The 17864-nt window shown below is 53.8% G+C and overlaps 1 protein-coding gene across 1 annotated transcript; it reads left to right on the top strand.

Moving 5' to 3' along the window:
* Window positions 1-1930: 1930 nt before the first annotated feature.
* On the top strand, window positions 1931-5741 carry GDF7 (growth differentiation factor 7; the record flags this gene model as incomplete). The annotated part of the gene is made up of 2 exons (XM_081997541.1): window positions 1931-2258; window positions 4819-5741. The coding sequence occupies 2 exons, from the start codon at window positions 1931-1933 to the stop codon at window positions 5739-5741; spliced, it is 1251 nt and encodes a 416-aa protein (XP_081853667.1).
* Between the last annotated feature and the right edge of the window lie 12123 nt (window positions 5742-17864).

Raw genomic sequence — 17864 nt, 5'->3', positions numbered from 1 at the left:
ACGGCAGGGGCACGGGTCCCGAGGTGGGATTGGGAGGTTGTCCTGGTTTCGGCTGGGATGGAGTTGTTTTTTCCTCCCGATAGCTGGTACAGTGTTGTGCTTTGGAGTTGGTATGAGGGTAACGTTGATAACACGCTGGTGTTTTTAGTTGCTGCTAAGCAGTCGTAGTGCTTACGCTCAGCCAAGGACTGTTCAGGTCCCCACGCTCCGCCAGCGGGGAGGGGCACAAGAAGCTGGGAGGGGGCACGGCCAGGACAGCTGAGCCAGCCTGGCTAAAGGGACATTCCCTTCCAGATAACGTCATGCCCGGTGTGTGAGCTGGAGTGAGTGAGAGAGAGAATTGCTGGCTGGGGCTAAACCACGACAGAGGTGCAGGACAGGGTTTTTCAGCCTCCCCAACCTTGGCAAGGGCCAGCCCAAGCGCTTAGCCCTGCTGCTGCCTGCCCCGCTGCTGTGAGGGCACCCAGACGCGGTCCCAGCACCCTGCCCCTGCGGGGAGCGGGGCACCGAGGGGTGGAAGGTCTCGTCGGACCTTGACCCTTAGCGTCTGAACAGCATCAGGACGGTTTTAGTGAGGCGCTGGCAGAAGGAAAACAGGTGGTGAAGCCTTCCTCTGCCGGCCCTTCCTCTGCCTCCTGCCGCGGGCGGGTGAGGGCTCCCGGTGGCCACTAACCGCTGGGCGAGTGGTGCCAGCGGCACCGCGCAGAGGCTGTGCAAACGCCGCGCAAATGCTGTGCAAACGCCGCGCAGAGGCTGTGCAAACGCCGCGCAAAGGCTGTGCAACCGCCGCGCGAACCCCGCGCAAGGGGCTGCGCGGGGCGTGCAAATGGTTTCGGGCCGGGCCGGGCCATCCGGCACCGCCTGGGACGGGGATTTCTCGGGACGCTGTCGCGGGACCTACCGCCGTTGCTTCGCGCAGCGTGTGCGTACCGAGCGAGGCCGGCTGTCGGCATGGGAAAGCCGCGTCGCGACGCTGCGACAAAGCACCTGTAGCGTTGCGGCGGAGAGAGAGGCGCGAGGCTGCAGGGCCAAGCGCTGGGAGAAGCGATTGTTTGGGGGGGGGAAGGAAAAAAGCAAAAAAAAACCCCGTGTTTGTTTTGGCGAAACGCCTGCATTCCTCCAAACAAATCCCCGCAGCGCTTGTTTTTGTATTTGGGGAGAAATCGCAACAGACACGACCAGGGACTTAAAGAGACTTGCAGTAACCCGCCGCTGAGCACCCCACCTTGTTGTTTTAGTCGAGACCCACGGAAACATCCCAATTTCACCACGGAAACCCTCCCAAACGCCGGCCGGCCGCCGGCCGCGGCTCTGCTGTGCCCCGGCAGCCGGTCTCCCCGGGCGGCTGCCGGGGCACAGCGGCCTCCCCCGGCACCGGGCCGGGGTCCCCGTCCAAAACGTGGGGTGGCGGCTCCTCCCTCCGCAACGGAGCCGGGGGACAGCACGAGGACAGTACGGGACCGGCGTCCCCCGTCAAAATACGGTGTGGCTGGTGACGCCCCACCCCATCCCCAGTACCGGGGCGTCCCCTCAACGCACCCTGTTCCCCCTCCAAATGGGGTGTGAGGGTCCCCTCTCCGAGATACGGGCCCCTGCGCACCGAGGTGGCGGTGCCCCCGCTCCAGGCCGGCACCGAGGGCCGCCCGCCTCCCAGATGAGGCCCGGGTGGCCCCCCACGGGGCGAGGGGCCGAGGGGGGCGCGGGTGCCCTCTGCGCGGCGGGGCCGGGGGTCCCACCTGCCGGCGGCGGCGGGGCGGGGCCGGGGCGCGGGCGGTGCTTCGGCGGGGGGAGCGGGCGGCCGGCAGGGGGCGCCGCGGCGGCGGCGGGCGGCGGCGGCGGCGGCGGCGGCGGCGGCGGGCGAAGACGATGTTCAAAAGCGGGCGGGGAGCGGCGGCGGCAGCAGCACAGCGCCGAGCACCGGGCCGCCGCCATGCGCCTCCGCGCCGCCGCCGCCGCCCTCTGCCTCTGCCTGCTGGGCGCCTGCCGCCCCCGCCGCGGGCTGGAGGCCGCCGCCGTGCGCGGCCCGTCGGCGGCCGCTCCCCAGCGACCCTCGGCAGCCGCGCCTTCCTCCTCCTCCGCCTCCTCCTCCTCCTCCGCCTCCCCCTTCTCCTCCCCGCCGCGGAGGGACGGGGCTCTCCGCAACGGCACCGTGGTGCCGCACCACTACATGGTGGCCCTCTACCAGCGCCTGGCCGCCCGCCGCGCCCCCGCCCGCCGCGCCGACACGGTGACGGGCTTCGCGGATCGGGCGCGCAGCGGTGAGTGCGGGACGCGCGTCCCTCCGCGCAGCGCAGAGCAGCGCCGCGCAACGGGGCAGGGGAGCTGGGACGGGAGGGAGGGATGGGGGTGGGTTTTGCGCCTGGGGACGGGGCTTGGGGACGGAGATGGGGTCGTGCATTGCTCTGCGGACGTGGGGACGTGGTCGTACTCGGGGACGGAGCTTGCCCCTGGCGTGGGCTGTGGTTGTGCGTGGTTGTTGCGTGGGGCTGGGGCTTGCGCGTTGGTTGGGGAATGGGGTTGTGGATTGGTTTTTGAGCACGGGGTGGTTGCGTGGGATTGGGGGTGCAGGTGGAGCCTGTGCAGGAGTTGAAGGGGTTGTGCGTGGGTTGATAGTGGGGCTGTGCGCGGGGATGGAGCTGTGCGTGAGTTTGAACATGGGACCGGGGATGAAGGCAGCGGTCGAAGATGGGGCTGTGCCGTGCCACGAGGTTGAGGCAGCAATGGGAGTAACAACGGGGCTGTGCCTGGAGCTGGGGAAAAGGGTTGCCGCTGGAGATCCACACGGCGCTGTGCGTGAGCGTGGGGTCGGGGGTGGCGATGGGGATGGAGTTTCACACGCAGTCGGGGTCGAGGATGACTCTGGAGGCCGGGAATGCTGTTGGGGACGGGCTGCGAAGTGCCAGGGGTACGGGGCAGCTTTCGGCCACTCCCCAGCCACCTGATGCGCTGCCCGACAGCGGGGACCGGGACGTGCGGCGCAGTTTGGGCAGCAGCTTCTCCCTTGCAGGGGAGGGGATGGGAGGGGAAGCCCCCCGAAAAATTCCCTGGGGCACGACGGCGGGCCGGGACGGGGAGGGAGCGCAGTCGCGGTGCCCCGTGGGGGACGGCTCCGGCTGAGCTCGCCACCGCGGTTCCTCTTTCTCCCTCTTCCCCCTCTCTTACCCCCTTCATACCCGCGGATCTAATGATAATTATCTAATAAACACATCTACGCACTTAACGATATTTTTATATATATATATGTGTATATATGTACACATATATGTATACATTGCGCCCTGCCGGCCAAGTTCGCTCGTCTGGGGGAAAAAAATCCCACCAAAAAAAAAATCGCGATCGAATAAAATGAAAAGACAAACTGAAAAGCAGCCCCAGGCTCCCCCCGTGCCTGTCGCCGACAGCCCCGGTGCGGAGCCCCCCGCAGCCCCCCAAACCCCATCCCCAGACTCCACACCCAGACCCCAAACCCAGACCGCAACCCAGCAGGGGCCGTATCCTGCCGGCAGCCTTTGTAGGGAGATTTTTGCTGAAAGCTGGAGGAGGAACGGCGGGGGAGCGAGGCGGGACGCGGGGAGGATGCTCCCACGGGGGGTGGGCAGTGCCCGGCTTGGGAGAGACGGGGGGAAGCTGCGCGCAGGTCCTGGGAGGGTTCGGCGCAAAACGAAACCAGATGAACTCTTCCAAGGGGTCTCCTTGTCTGCTCCTTGCCGGAATTTTAGCTCTGCTTTTAAAATAATAGTGGTAGTAATAATGGCAAGCATAATAACGATGGTGATAATAATAACAACAACAATAATAATAACAACAACAACAATGGCAATAGGAAATGACAGGGAGAAAAATATTTCCCACCTGGAGGGCAGTGCAGGCTACAGCCCGGCAGTGATGCCCGCGGGAGGCGGCTGCGTTTTTGGGGTGTCAGACAGGGATCTGTCGGCAGCAGGTCGGGGTGCTCGGTCAACAGCAGCAATGTTTTGCAGCCTGCCCAAGTCAGGTTTCTTGCTAGAGAGCGGAAAATAAAAAACAACTCTTCCAGAACTCATTCATCTCTTCTCCCCAACTCCACCTCCTTTGGTTTTGGTTTGTTTTTTTTTTAATCACATCGAGTATATTTAATCAGTGCCAGAAACTGTGCAAGTCTCTGTTTGGGCTTTGGATCCACCAAAAATAGTGACAAATTCAAGCTGGGCTTGGTTTCAGCTTCTGGGAGTGCCTCTGTCAGACACCCTGAGGCAGGGCATATGCATCCCCGACTTGTGTGCCTGTGCCTGCCTGCGAGAGAAAATGAGATTTTTCGTAGCATTTTACTTGGCGTGTCTGGGGCTGGGGGGGGGATGACACTTAGGGCAGAAGAAATCGGTGACAACCCAGTTGATTGGGGATGGGACTGTACCGCGCAGGTTCAGATGAGGCTTCTGTCCAAAACAGGACAGTGATCACAGAACCACAGAATCACAGAATATTGATGATGTGATGCAGCTGGGGGCACTGAAGCACCTGGGAGGAGGCAGAGAAGCCACCTTGGGATGCGGTGAAGGGTGACGATGAGAAGCCACTTTTTTGAATTGATTCCTCCCTCTTTCTCTGCCTTCTCCTCTCCATTTTTTTCGGTGCCTCCAGCCGGGATGAGGCTCCCGGACGCAGGGCACACTGGCTGTGTCCCCACTGGGCTGCTTAGCAAGCCCTGCTGCAAGGTGATGATCTCCCCCGTTAGCTCTGTGTCCCTTGTACCTCTGTAACGAGAGCTTGGCTTCAGCTTCCTGCGTTTTTATTTTTTTCTTTTTTTTTTTTTTTTATTTTTTGTTTTATCTCTTCCAGATGCCTCCCCGTCCACCTCCGAGCAGCGATACCTCTTCGACATCTCCAGCCTGCCCGAGACGGAGGAGGTGACAGGCGCGGAGCTGCGGATCCTGCGTGCCCTCCCTGAAAACCGGAGCTTGGCCCTGTCTCCCGAAGGCACCTTCCATCACCTCCTCCTCTCCACCTGCCCAGGCCGGGATGGCGAGGAGCCCCAGCTGCTGGACTCCAGGGCTGCAGACATTTTGGACGTGGGCTTCTCAAGATGGGAGGTGTTTGATGTCTGGGAAGTCCTGCGGGATCGGAGGCAGAGATCTCCCTCCGGCAAGCTGCTGTGCTTCCTGCTGAGGATCGTCTCGGATCAGTCAGGGCGGCTCCTGCCGCCCCGGCAGCTGGGCTTCAGCAAGCCCCGGCCGCAGCCCCACGAGCGTGCCCTTCTCGTGGCCTTCTCCCACACCCAGAGGAAGGAGAACCTCTTCAAGGAGATCCGGGATAAGATCAAGGCCCTGGGCAGCCCCCCCTTCCTGGAGCCCCCGGATCCTGGCCAGGAGGCGTACCCCAAGCGCAGGAAGAGACGGACCACCATCGCCGCCCGGTCTGGGGGCAGAGGCCACGGGAAGAAGGCGAAGACCCGCTGCAGCAGGAAGCCCCTGCATGTGAACTTCAAGGAGCTGGGCTGGGACGACTGGATAATCGCCCCCCTGGATTACGAGGCGTATCACTGCGAGGGGGTCTGCGACTTCCCCCTGCGCTCCCACCTGGAGCCCACCAACCACGCCATCATCCAGACCCTGATGAACTCCATGGACCCAGAGTCCACCCCCCCCAGCTGCTGCGTGCCCTCCAAGCTCAGCCCCATCAGCATCCTCTACATAGACTCCGGGAACAATGTGGTTTACAAACAGTACGAGGACATGGTCGTGGAGACGTGTGGCTGCAGGTAGCAATTTCTGCAGCTCTTCCCCTCCCCAGCCCTCCCTGCCCTGCCCAGAAGCCCTGCCCCATTTTATATATATAAATATATATATAAAAATATATATATACATACACATTTTGGTGTGTGCCTTTCCAAAAGCCAAGCTCAGAGCAGGTGTCCCCTGCGTTCCTGGGGCCACCCTGGCCATGAGCCCGGGAGGGATGGGGGATACCCCCCCACAAGACAACGTGGTTTGCCCAAGCTGAGCTGACACCTTCTTTCCCAAAGGTTTTGGAAATTGTCTGACCAAGATTGTCTCGGGGGGGAGGGGGGTGACCTGGGCGGGGGATGGAGCGGTAGCTGCAGTTCGGAGGCGTCGCATCAGCATCACCCTCCGGCTGCGGCGGTGGGGTGGGAACGCTCTTTTCTCTGAGTTAGAGGAGTTTTTCTGGCTGCCTTCAAATTGCTGCCCTGGGTTCGCTGGCACAGGGGGAAAGAGGGATCCCCGGGGGAAGGTGGGGGGGTGGAGAACCTGTAGCCATGGGAGGTTGAAATCATTTGGTCCAGACCTGTTTGCAGTGGGGAGAGATTTGTGAGTTTGCTGTTAGGGACAGCAAAGATGGTCCCATAACTGGAGGCTAAAGTGAGAGTCAGGCCTGAAGCAGAGCTTGTGCTCTCAGCAGTGGGGGCAACGGCCCTGGGAGGTGTTAGCTGGGGATGCGCTGGGGATACCCCGGCTCTGCGTGGTCCGAGGCACTGGCACGGGCGCTGCCACCCGTTGCCGATGCACTGCAGGCGGTACCGGCTGGCGGGTGCCCCCCTTTCCCACACAAAATCCCATTTCCAAGGAACACCGGGCACCCGGCATCGGGCCCGCGAGTCACACAGCTGCGGAACACAGCGTGTCCGGAGAGAAGCAAAGGTCCCGTGTTCCCTAGGGAAGAGCCGTTTTGCTCAGGTTCTTCTTTTTCCAATCAATCTCTATAAAAAGCGCTTGGCTCCACCCTACCTTCCTTTGGCACCGAAGTCCCGGCGAGCTCCGTCCCTCCGTCCCTCCATCCCTCCGTCCTGCCTGCTCCATTAAGGGAGCCCGGATCTGCCGGGAACGGGCATTCCCCATGCAAACAGCTGGACACCACCCTCAGAGACTGCTACCTAAAGCGGGGTGCTTTGGCCCATGCTGAAAGGGCTACAGGATTTTAGTAGCTCAGGAGCTGAGTATAAATTATGCCTTTAAATCAGAGAAGCCTTGCATCCACGCCAAGGCGCGTTCTGGACGCTGGGAAGTGTCTCTGCTGCACCTTGGGGGCATTCGGTACCGAAATTTGGCTTTGTGGCTGGGTTGGCTTAGACCAGAGATGTATTTGCACAGATTTTGCTTTTGATGGTTTGTTTTTTACGGTGGTCAAGGCGTTGGCGTGTAAACATCAGTGCTCATTAGTGATGGTAGTTTACTTTTGGGGGAGATAAATCCCTGCTGGAAAACACGTTTTTTTTCTATATGAAGCAGTCGTCCTGCGTTGCAGGAGTGTTTTCATAGGGGTCCCTGAGCTGAGCCAGGGCAGAGAGGGGGTCACCTCAAAGAGCCCTATTGAGTTCCAAATGATTTCAAAGGTTGGGAAAGCCTTGGTGAGGGTCCAACAACCATCTTCCCCCAAGAAAGTAGTACGTCAGCGGGGATTAAACCGTGCATATCGATAACGATGATGTATCTACGGGGTGACCTCCCCCCAGCCTCCCTCCATCCTCACCCCGCTGAGATCTGCTCTGCATCCTCAGGCTGCGGCCGGCAGCAGCTCGGGGGGATGAACATGGTACCCATAAGCCTTGTGTAACCCCCTTGACACCCATGGAGCAACTCTGGCTTTACATCTGCATATCCAAAAGGAAAATCCAGCTCCCTACCTCAGTGTGAATGTAAATACGTATTAAGTGCGATGTACCCTTAGCCGGGGGGTTCTGAGGTGGAGGTTAGCAGGGGAGAGGAAGGAGCAGGTCCAGGCCGGTTGGTTTTCTCACTGTTGGCATTGGGGGGGTTGAGGTGCCAGTAGCGGGTGAAGGGGGGTCAGCAGGAGGGCTCATGGCTTTCCTCTCAGCTTTGGCTTTAGTGCAGATGAACGTGGGAGCAGGCGGCCGAGGGAAAGAGGTTGGCACGAGCAGCGCTGGAGCAACTTGCTCGGGAAACACCGCATCATTTATAAAGTTACCAAGCTTTTGAAGTACCTAATTTTTCAATCACCTTTGGTTGCTTGATAGTTTTTCTCACTGCTGAGACAAGTTTTTTAATGTTTTCGTTTCTTCTGCACCCTCTCCTTCCTCCAAATATTTGCGGTGGAAGTTCGTGGGTGGTTCAAATCCAGGCAAGATATATATAGAGAGAGAGCTCCTGGCAGCCCCTGCTGACTGGTGGCTCTCGTGAGCCTCGTCTGAGCGGGTGGCCTGAGACCTGCTCTCGCAGGACTGTGTCCGAGGGGGTGCCGACACCACTGACCCCCAGTTCTTGTGGCTCTTGTTCAGCTACAGCCACAGGGAACGGACAGACAGACAGACGTCACCCACCTCAGCTCTGGAGGTGGATGATGGAGAGCAGAGTGACGGGTTGGGTCTCGCCATGCTTTACCCCGACGCCGCTGCTGGGGTGCTGTGCGCTGCTGGGGCTCTGTCCTGAACCCCACGATGGCTTCGCTGGCCCAGGGGAGAAAAGCTGTGTCTCAGTCACTGTGGTTTTGTAGCCTCAATCGCTACAGTAAATGAGGACAGGGTGGATTCGGGGAGAGCACAGCGGCTGCTGCTGGCAGCAATGCCGTCCATGGTTTTGCCCATATGGGAACCAGTCCTGGCTCTCCCGGCTGCAGGTACCTCTCCCTAAGCTGGCGTGTGTGGTGGGAGAGCAAACTTCAGCCCGCCGGGGTGGGCCCAGCAGCGGTGTGGCCCTTTGCGTTCTCTTTTAAGAGAGCATCCGTTCCCTTTCTGGGCAAACAACCTCCGGAGGACAACAGGAGGGCATCAGACCCCCTTCCCCCTTGCCTAAGGGGACAGGGGAGGGCAGCTCCCTGCCTGCGCTGCCCCGGGGGGGATGCGTATGGGCAGGGCAAGGTTGGAGGGGAGCGGGGCTGGGGCTCTCGGTGGGCAAGTGTGCCACTGCCACCCTGGGCAAGTGCGTCGGCCGCAGCACGCGGTGGTCGCATTGCTGCGGGAGGAGCAGTTCCCAAGCAAAAGCCGGCAGTCCACCCTTACGAGGATGGTCTTGCATCCCCACCTGCAGGCAGCAAGGGCTGCCTGTCTGTCCCCATGCAGATTCAGAGACTGCACCCAAAGAGTGAGGTTCGGCTCAGGATACAGGCGTCAGAGCCGTCGCAAAAGAGGTGCTGAGCCCCCAGAGGGATGCGAAAGCCTGTCCTGGGCAGGGAGGTTCCCACGACCGAGATGCTGCAGCCCTGCCCTGTTGGGGAGCAACGTGGGGATGTGGCTGTGAAGGGCATGGAAGAGTAAATCCTCCCTTCGGAGGCAGGTTTGGCTGCAGGACAGTGGTAGCCCAGCCCAGCGCCCCAGCCTCAGAGCTGGTCCCCCACAGAGCATCACCTTCTGATGCCACAGAAACAGTCAGGAAAAATGAAATCCTGATCAGTTGCCTCTCGCCTGAGGTGATTTTTGCGCACATATAAGCATTATAAATAGGAGACTAGAGGTCAAACATGGACAAATGTGAATTCAGTAGGCTCAGAGTGATTTTAATGGATAATTATAGGTTCTCAATCTGCAGTATTTATACAACCTTTCCAGTCAAAAAAACGCACAATTTCCATGCAGAGTATATTCTCCTGGAGGATTTGTTTGACTTTCAGCACCTTTTTTATCTGCAGGATATAATTACGGTGACGCTAGAAATATTAAGCATCTGAAAAGGACTATGTATCTACACTTACCTGGCTCCCTCCCCTCTTACGTGGGAACACAATTGCGCAGGAGCGGGGAAACTCACAGAGCGATCCCATTTGACTTGAAAGCGCTGGGGCTGTGATTTGGGGAAGCACACACGATCGGGACAGGACCGGTGCATGTGCCATGCCTTGGGCTCCTTGTGTTCTATAAAACTAAAGCCAGTGCTTCAGCCACTGCCAGCGCTGTGTCCTGAGCCCCCCTGGCCGGTGGAGTCCCATAGCAAGGACAGTCAGGAGCAAAATGGCTTTATGCCCAGTTTAACGGCCTGATGACCAGGCGTGCTTCTGGACATTTTTTCTTCTGGCCAATAATTCCCAGGAAACAGAGATTTTATCCTTTTTCTTTCTCCTTTTTTTTTTTTTAAGGAATAATTGTTCTTTAATTACCTTAAAATAAGAGGATTGTCTAACATCCCCCCCTTTTCTTTTTTACATCATACTTCAAATCCAATGGTAGAAGGGAAATGAGTGTCCTCTGGCAGAGAGAAGGATGTTCACATGGAAGAGGGATTGCAGCTTCACCTGGGCATAGCTGCGTTGATCCCAGCGGCCTTCCTTCTGGTCAGCGCTGGCAGCCGGAGCTCTGTCCTCACTGGCCGTTGGCCAACGCTTGGCATAGCATAGCGCAGGGAGAGGAACCACTGCTGATTAAAAGCAAATCCCAAGCCTTGAGCCTTCTGATCAAACCTGCGTGCCAGTGACTTCTGCTGTCTGTTTGCACCGAATGGATTTTAAGTCATGTCTTGATTACCCAGCTCTCGCTACTGGAGAAAATTGGGTAGGTCTGCAGTGATTTATCGGTCACGATCACCTTGCAGAACAAGCAGCTCCTTTTACTGTGGCAGTTTTAAGCTCTGATCCCACTAACCCGAAAGTGTGCGTTTAGGGAGAATCACCTGTGCTGGGTCCCGTGCGACAGCAGACCCGTGCACCGCTGTTTGCAGCACTGCCTCTTGCAGCGAAGAGATGAGAGAGGCTGGGGCATCACTTGGGATGTCCTGGGGATGCGGGTCCCTCAGGGCTACAGCTGGGCAAACGGAGCAGAGCACCTTGGGGTGCTGATGGGGCCTTTGGCTTTGCCTCCAGAATTAACAGGAGGTTTGCCGTGAGCTGTGGCTTGACGTGCTTGTCTGCGATAGCAGCATCTACAGTTATTCACGTCAAAATACGTATGACATATGTTGATGTGACAGATATGTCATAAATACCAGTCCAATGTCATACTCACATTGGAGTGAACCTGGTGAGAAACGCCATGGTTTCGTGCCGCACGTGTGGCAAGTCCTGGAATACTTCTCCTTTGTTTGCATTGGGGCAGCACGGCCGTGTGCCAGGGAGAAAAAACCTGACGGGGACGGCACTGAGGGTCTGAGTGCTGCACGGGGGTTGGTACCCGGAATGGGGGTGTGCCACTGGGTTTGAAAGACAGTCAGACCAAAGGGCTATCGCATGGACCTTGGTTGGGCAGTTCCACCAAATCACTTGCTGTGTCCCCTGTCCCGGGTGAAACCAGAGTTGTGGTGTGAATTTTCCACTCTTCATGTCACCCTCTGGGGAGGTGAGTGGGCAGGAAAACCCCTGTGGGCAAAACTGAGCTCTGCTCTTTGAGAGCAGCGTGGTTCTTTTAATCGCCATGACCAGCAGATGGAGAGACCACACACATCCCACTGGCATCTTCCCCGGCATCAGGGATCCCTTTCCAGCTGCGTAGGGTCTGGATGGGAATGATGGGTGATGGGAGCAGAGTGCGGTGGTGTGCTCCCCACCGGGAGCGTGTCCTCTGCGGAAACACGTCAGGGAGAGGATTTGGGGAGTAACTGTCCCATGGATGGGCTGCTGCTGGTGGTCAGGAACCTGTGTCCTTATGTGGTGGTGCGAAAGTTTTTCTGTCCTTTTTGTGTTTGAATTAATGGCTGGTAAAAGAGCGAGATGTTCCACCAGGCTGGTGTACGTGACATGTTCAATGTTGTCATAAGATGCTTTATGTCTTCCATGGTAAACCCAGCTGCATTCAGTCTTTTAAGGCTCTTTATTCCTAGTACAGCATGTTGTAAGGTACATATAGAGATGCAAAGATATCTCTGAAAATCTGAGCATTCTGGACCTTTGAAAAATGACTAAAATTTGGAACTCCTGCTGGTGTGACCAACTCCACTCTACATCTCAAAGGATGTTTTGCAGCCTTGCACCTCAAGACATGTGTAGCCCATGTGGCTGCTTTTTCCTTTTACTGGCACCAGTATCCGAGCAGTCCCCGGAGTTTACCATGTCGGAGAGGAACCTGATTTACGTGGTGGTGGGAAGGGGTGCACTGGCAGCTGGCTGATGCACCATGTTTAACTTTTGGCTGAGCGGACTAGGGTAGGAAGCGTTGGGCAGCAGAGCATTTTCATGGAGATGATTGGTATTAAAAAATCTTAAACTGAAGCTTGATCCATTCCCAGAAATGGTTGAAAACGAAACCCAGCCATTTTCCAGTGTTTTTTTTCAGGACGTTTTGCTCTTCATTTTTCTGTCATCACCACTTACTAGTTCATTCGTACATCTTGTGAGCTCATTTTTCTGCTTTGATACTCATGCTCATACTTTGGATTTCCAGGATGGGGAGTGTGGAGACTTGCTGTGGTGTCTGGTGGGCAGAGGAAGAGCAAGGAAGGACAGGCAGCCTCAGCAGCAGGAGGCTGGGGCGCAATCTGTGCCCTCAAGCAGGGGGTGGTGAGGGGATGGGTCTGGCAGGGTTGAAGTCGGTGGGAGGAGAGGACCTGCTCGTGACGGGTCACACGCTCAAGTGCTTTTCTGGTGGAACGTGGGACTGTTCGGGTCTCGCTTCCCCTCCACTTTGCCATGGCGTCAACCTATGCTGGTGCCACCCAGGTCTCTACCATCAGAGGGTCTCATCCCTGGGTCAAGCCTGGCCTCCCTGGGACCCGCGGTGTTGGCTTTGGTCCCAGGTTTTGGGGACATGGTAGCGTTCCCCATGGTGTTTCATTCATTTCCACCATCCTGCCTTGGTGAAGAGAGAGGAGGGGAGCAAGAGGGAAAAACCCAAGAGTTAAAGTTTAGGGCTCCCTTGCTCCCAAGCTGGTTGTCCCAGGGATCTGTGTGCCAGGAACTGCCGAGCACCAAGGGGCTTGCAGGGGCTCATCCGCCAGCAGCAGAGCGTGAAGTAAAATCCACAGGCCAGGAAGAGGGATAGTCGTGCACGGAAGGGTCGGGCTTTAGTCCTCAAAGAGGTGCCAAAGTGAAGTGGTCATGTTGGTGGTGATCAGCTGGGGATGGGGCATTTTATAGGGGCAGGTCATCCCCTCTTTGGCCAGGGAAGGGGGTGATCGCTCTGGTTACATTCATCTCACGTGGTGTGAGTAATTAACCTTTTAAATGGCACTGAAAAAGAAGGGTCTGAGGTGCTGAACATCCAGTGCACCCACGCGCTTCAGTCGAAGCACATTTGTGCAGTGCCTTTGCAAATTAAGGTCTTACAACCTGGGGAGTAGTTAGGGGCTTTGCCCACCTGGAGTCACCAGCTCCATCTTGCGCTGTGGCTCTTTTGCTGGGAAAGCTGGTGGAGATGCTGCTCACAAGAACTGAACGCTTGTCTGTGCAGGAAAGACCTGCTCTGCTCTTCGTGCTCCCTGTTTTGGATGCAGGCAGGAGCAACGTCAGCCCTGCTTGTTGGTCCAGTTTGCTAAGTCACTACGTATCCCGTCACCGCGTGCTCTTTTTCTGAAATCAAGTCAACAGTATCTGGAGCTCCTTTGACAAAATGAGCCTCTCTGCTGGTCAGTCATGGTTTTATTTATATGTTCTTTTCTTTGATTAGAAAGGAAAATATAAAAAAATGAAAAAGGACTCGTGTTTCCAATAGCCGTATCTCTAGTAGTTATAATTTTTGAAGCAATACTTGTATCCCTGTGTGTGCCTCTAAACTATCCATGTATTTGTTCAGCTTTTTCAGGTCTGAGTGTGTGAAATATCTCTAAAGAAGATAGCTCTGTAAGTGATGGTGTAAATGCATTGTTTGTATGTATTCTAAAGTTTAAATAGATTGTACATATGGGATTGTAAATGAACTGTAAACAGCAATCTATATTTTCTTGAATATATTATATAGCAGTATATATTTGTTAAATAAGTATTCTTGTATACTCTCCAATAACCTTTTTAATATTTTGTACAGATAAGTTTATTAAATATTTTATTGATAAATAGATCTCTGCAAGATTTTTAAGACTTGTGCCTGTGTCCCCAAGCCAGGTGGCTCATTTCAGCCAGCCTTCATAAGTCACCTTTACTTCCTGGGCTACCTCGGATGTTAAAACCAAAAATGAAAAAGCCGTTCGTTTTAGACTGCCTTCCATGGCAATCTCACGTAGTTTTCAAGAAAAAAGTTGCACAACAGTGAGTGTTTGCAATGGATCTATCATCAAAATGCACATCCCTTTTCTCCCCTGTGTTTCTGAAGACAGTCCACCTGCCTTGACTAGTAGCTACCCAGCTCCAGCCAGCCCAACAGGGCTCTCTCCATTGGCTTGAACAGAAAGCTTTAGAGGCTCAGAAGCATTGAATTGAGGGAGTAAATATGAGAGCTGGAAGAATATCCCCTGCTCACATCTTGCTTGTGATCATACAAAGCTGGCCTGATGGGTTTGACTTGAGCGCAGGACTCTGCTCCTGCGGGAGCCCGGCTCCCTGCCGTCCCTGCAGAGGCAACCGTCTTCTGGAGGGGTGAGGGAGGAACCCTATTTAGTTAGGTCTGGTGAAAGCGTCCCCTTGGGAACTGAGGAAGAAAATAGGAATTTCAAAATTTGGGAAATGAAAAAATACCTGGAAAAATGTAGTGGAGAGTTCCTTTTCCCCAAATCAGGCCTGGTAGTTTCATACCCGTTTAGGTATCACTGGTACACATGCTACATCACCTAGTACTTGAGAGATTAGGCTGCTTATTACCACTGCAGCAAATGTTTTGTTAAAGATTGCTTTTAATTGAATATTGGTTTGTATTATTCTGTTCTTCCCTCTTTCAAAGTATTTTTTTTTTTTTTTTTTTGAATAGCTTAATAAAGCACCCTGGGACACGAAATCCTTTTGCGTTTCTAGTGGGTGAACTTTAAAAGTTATGGGACATCCAGAAAGCAGGGAAATCTGTAAGAATAGCTTAATCCATCACATTAGGTTAATGTCACGCACATTCAGGAATGGGCTGTCAAATAGCTATACGACCTTTTTCTCTTCTGCTTTCACTGGGAGATTATAGCAGCAAATCCAGAAGTTTGAGGGAGAGTGAGTTGCTTTAACATGTGCTCCTGCACTGGACATCACCAAAGTGCCTTGGAGACAGCAAGTGAAGGTGACTGACAGGGTTACAACCGCCTCTGCTACATCCCTACTGCATACAACACTGTGAACATGCAGGTGTGGAGTAAGGCACATTTGGAAGCATGGAAGAAGTCTTCAAGGCATCAGGTATGTGTTTCAGTCATAGCAGAGCAACTTCAGTTTTCAAGACCCAGGAGAAACACGTGGAGAATTGACAAGAGACGTTTGCCTGAAGGACTTAAAAATTAATTCTTACAAGACTGGTATTTTCTAGGCTGTCTCTTCATCTTAAACACACCCACAAACACATGGCTCAGCTGGAGTGAGGCACGGTGGTTTCTATTCCCAGTGGCACATGGGGTGGCAGCCCAAGCACGAGCCACCTTTTGGGCAGTATCCTGCATCCTCGCGAGCTCATTTACAGTCACGTTGGCTGAGGGGGTCTTTTGGCACAGGTTCCCCGGTTAGGCACGCGGAGGGAGGCAGGATGGCATCTTCCCCCATGCCCCGCTGCCCACTCTATGTGCAGTTTTACAGGAAAGTATTACCTTAACAAGTTATTATCAACAAAACATTGAAGGGTGAGAGCAAGTGGTTATTCACAGGAATCCCATCATGTCTTCTCTGAAATCAGTGGGAGTGCTACGTTTGCATTCAGTGGAGGCAGGTTTTTAGTCCGTAGTACTAACATAGCGCTTCCAACTACTCATGTGAGTTACAACATACACTTGTTAATCCTCATATATATTCTGAAAGCCAAGCATTGTCATGGTCAGTTTATATCTGAGAGAAGTCAGAGGCACAGCAAAGACAGGTGAGTTGCCCAAGGTCACACACTGATAAAATGGAAGAAAATGCAGAGCATTGCTAAAAGAGGACACAGTCCGACTTGGACACCTAGTGACTTAGCCCTAAAGCAAAGGCCTAAGTCCCTTATGTAGTAAAAAATTAGCTGGTGCCTGCCAGGACCTCCAGAGGGAGATCTGGTACCCCTACAGTTAGATATCTAAGACCAGACAGGGAACTTAAGACATCTATTTTGGGAGCACTGCTTTATGAATTGGGGGCAAGTTCGACTTTGCTTGGAGCGCTGGTTTTCCTCGTAGCACCTAATGCAAAGTCCAGTGAAGTTGGTTTTAATATCTATATTAACTTCAGTAGGTTTTGGACCAGGCTCTAACATCTGCTTGAGACTTACCTGAAGCCTCTCATGTACCACCCCACATGTTCTCCGTAATGCAGACCAGTTCAGAAGGTGCCTGGAGAAGTCACTGGGACATGTGTTTGCTGTGAGGCTCAGCTGCAGTCCCAAAGTGTTCTAGTGTGAGAATTTAATCTTATTTTCAATAACTGGTATTAGGCAGGCATGTTTTCATTACTATGAAAACTTCAATCCTCAGTATCACAAAGTGCTATTTCCATAGGAATCCAGCTGCGTTGGACTGTCTTATTTTGGTGCAAACTAGTAGGGACATGAAGATAAAAGGAAACTCCTCTCTTGCATGTAATATTTTTGTAATGAAAATTTTTGTTCATGTCATGTCACCTCTGTTTCCCCGAGTCTCAGTCAATCAATCACTTGGGTCTACCTAAGCCTGTGTGCAATCCTATTGACAATACTATTGAGGCTGTACTTGAGCTGTAATTTGAGTTAGACACTCCATTCTGGGTGCTTAAAATCCCACTGTTTTTCTTGTTGTTGTTGTTGTGGGTGAAAATACAGGTTCCTTCCCAATAAACACTGATGAGTTGCAGTACCCCCTGCACGACGAGAGCAGAAGATGTTAACACTTCAAAACATTTATATTCTGTAAATGGTATTCCTATTTCTAACAAGTTAGATTGCAACAGTTGGATCCTTATCAAATGCTAAAGGTTCCTGTTAGGAAAAAGGAGTAGCTGAGTCCTGACACTGGGAAAGCCTGTTTTTCCCAATTCCAAGGCATCTCATCTTCATACACAAGGATTTCTCTTAATATATGAAGCACAGTGTATTTCAGAGCTTTGGGGCTTTAAGGTGAGTTTGTTGAAGATGTTAATGAACTTGGAGAGTGGGGGGCACCTCCTGCTGCCTCCTTCATTGTGAATTGCTTCAAAATAGGATGGCAAAACAATCTCCGTCGAGTGCAGTCAGGTATTTTAAACAACATTCTGCATTTTATTAGCTGCTGCAAATTACTTTCCACAACACAACTAGTTTCCTGCAAGCACATTCCTGCAATAGGTGCAATGGAAAAACCTAGTCTGTTTACTATCAGCTTAAGCACTTGAAAAGAGTCTTTAATTAAATCTCTCCCTGCCTGTCCCATCTAGGCATGCGTGTTAGCCTGTTTTATAACTTCTGCATGATGCTACTGAGAGCAACGATCGCTGCAGGCAGTTGGCTTGTACTGTTACTGCTGTATCTGCTGCTTGTACTCAGAGCCCATCAGCTGCTCCAGAAACGTATGGCTGCTTTCGTAGTTCCTGGTCACTCACAAACGCGCTCTGGATTCTTATGTCGTAAATGTGCCAGGAAAGACGATGTTTACCTGCAAGTGAAGAGCCTCAGAAACTTATTGTCGTTGGGAGTCCGAGTGTGACCGGTGACAAAGAGTCTCTTGGGTCTAGTAAGTTTATCCAAACCCAGTAATAGTTTGAGCAATTTTATTAACGATAACATTGAACATCTTGCTTAAAGTGCTTGCTGGCAATTAGCTAGGCTAAAGAAAGGGACAGGGAATGGATGCACATATACGCCCGTTTTCTGTAAAATAAATATGTAAATGACCTCAACCGCAGAGAAGAGATTATCTGTTGTGGCTCACGTATGCAATCTGCCTCCTGTGAGTCAAGAAACTGGTGTTTAGCCTGGAGTCCAACTCCAAATTCTTCACTGTAAACACTGGGCAAGC

The sequence above is a fragment of the Phaethon aethereus genome (genome assembly GCF_964289735.1).
Source record: "Phaethon aethereus genome assembly, chromosome: 3".
NCBI classification, from domain to species: Eukaryota; Metazoa; Chordata; class Aves; order Phaethontiformes; family Phaethontidae; genus Phaethon; species Phaethon aethereus.
This window is presented reverse-complemented; position numbering and strand designations above follow the sequence as displayed.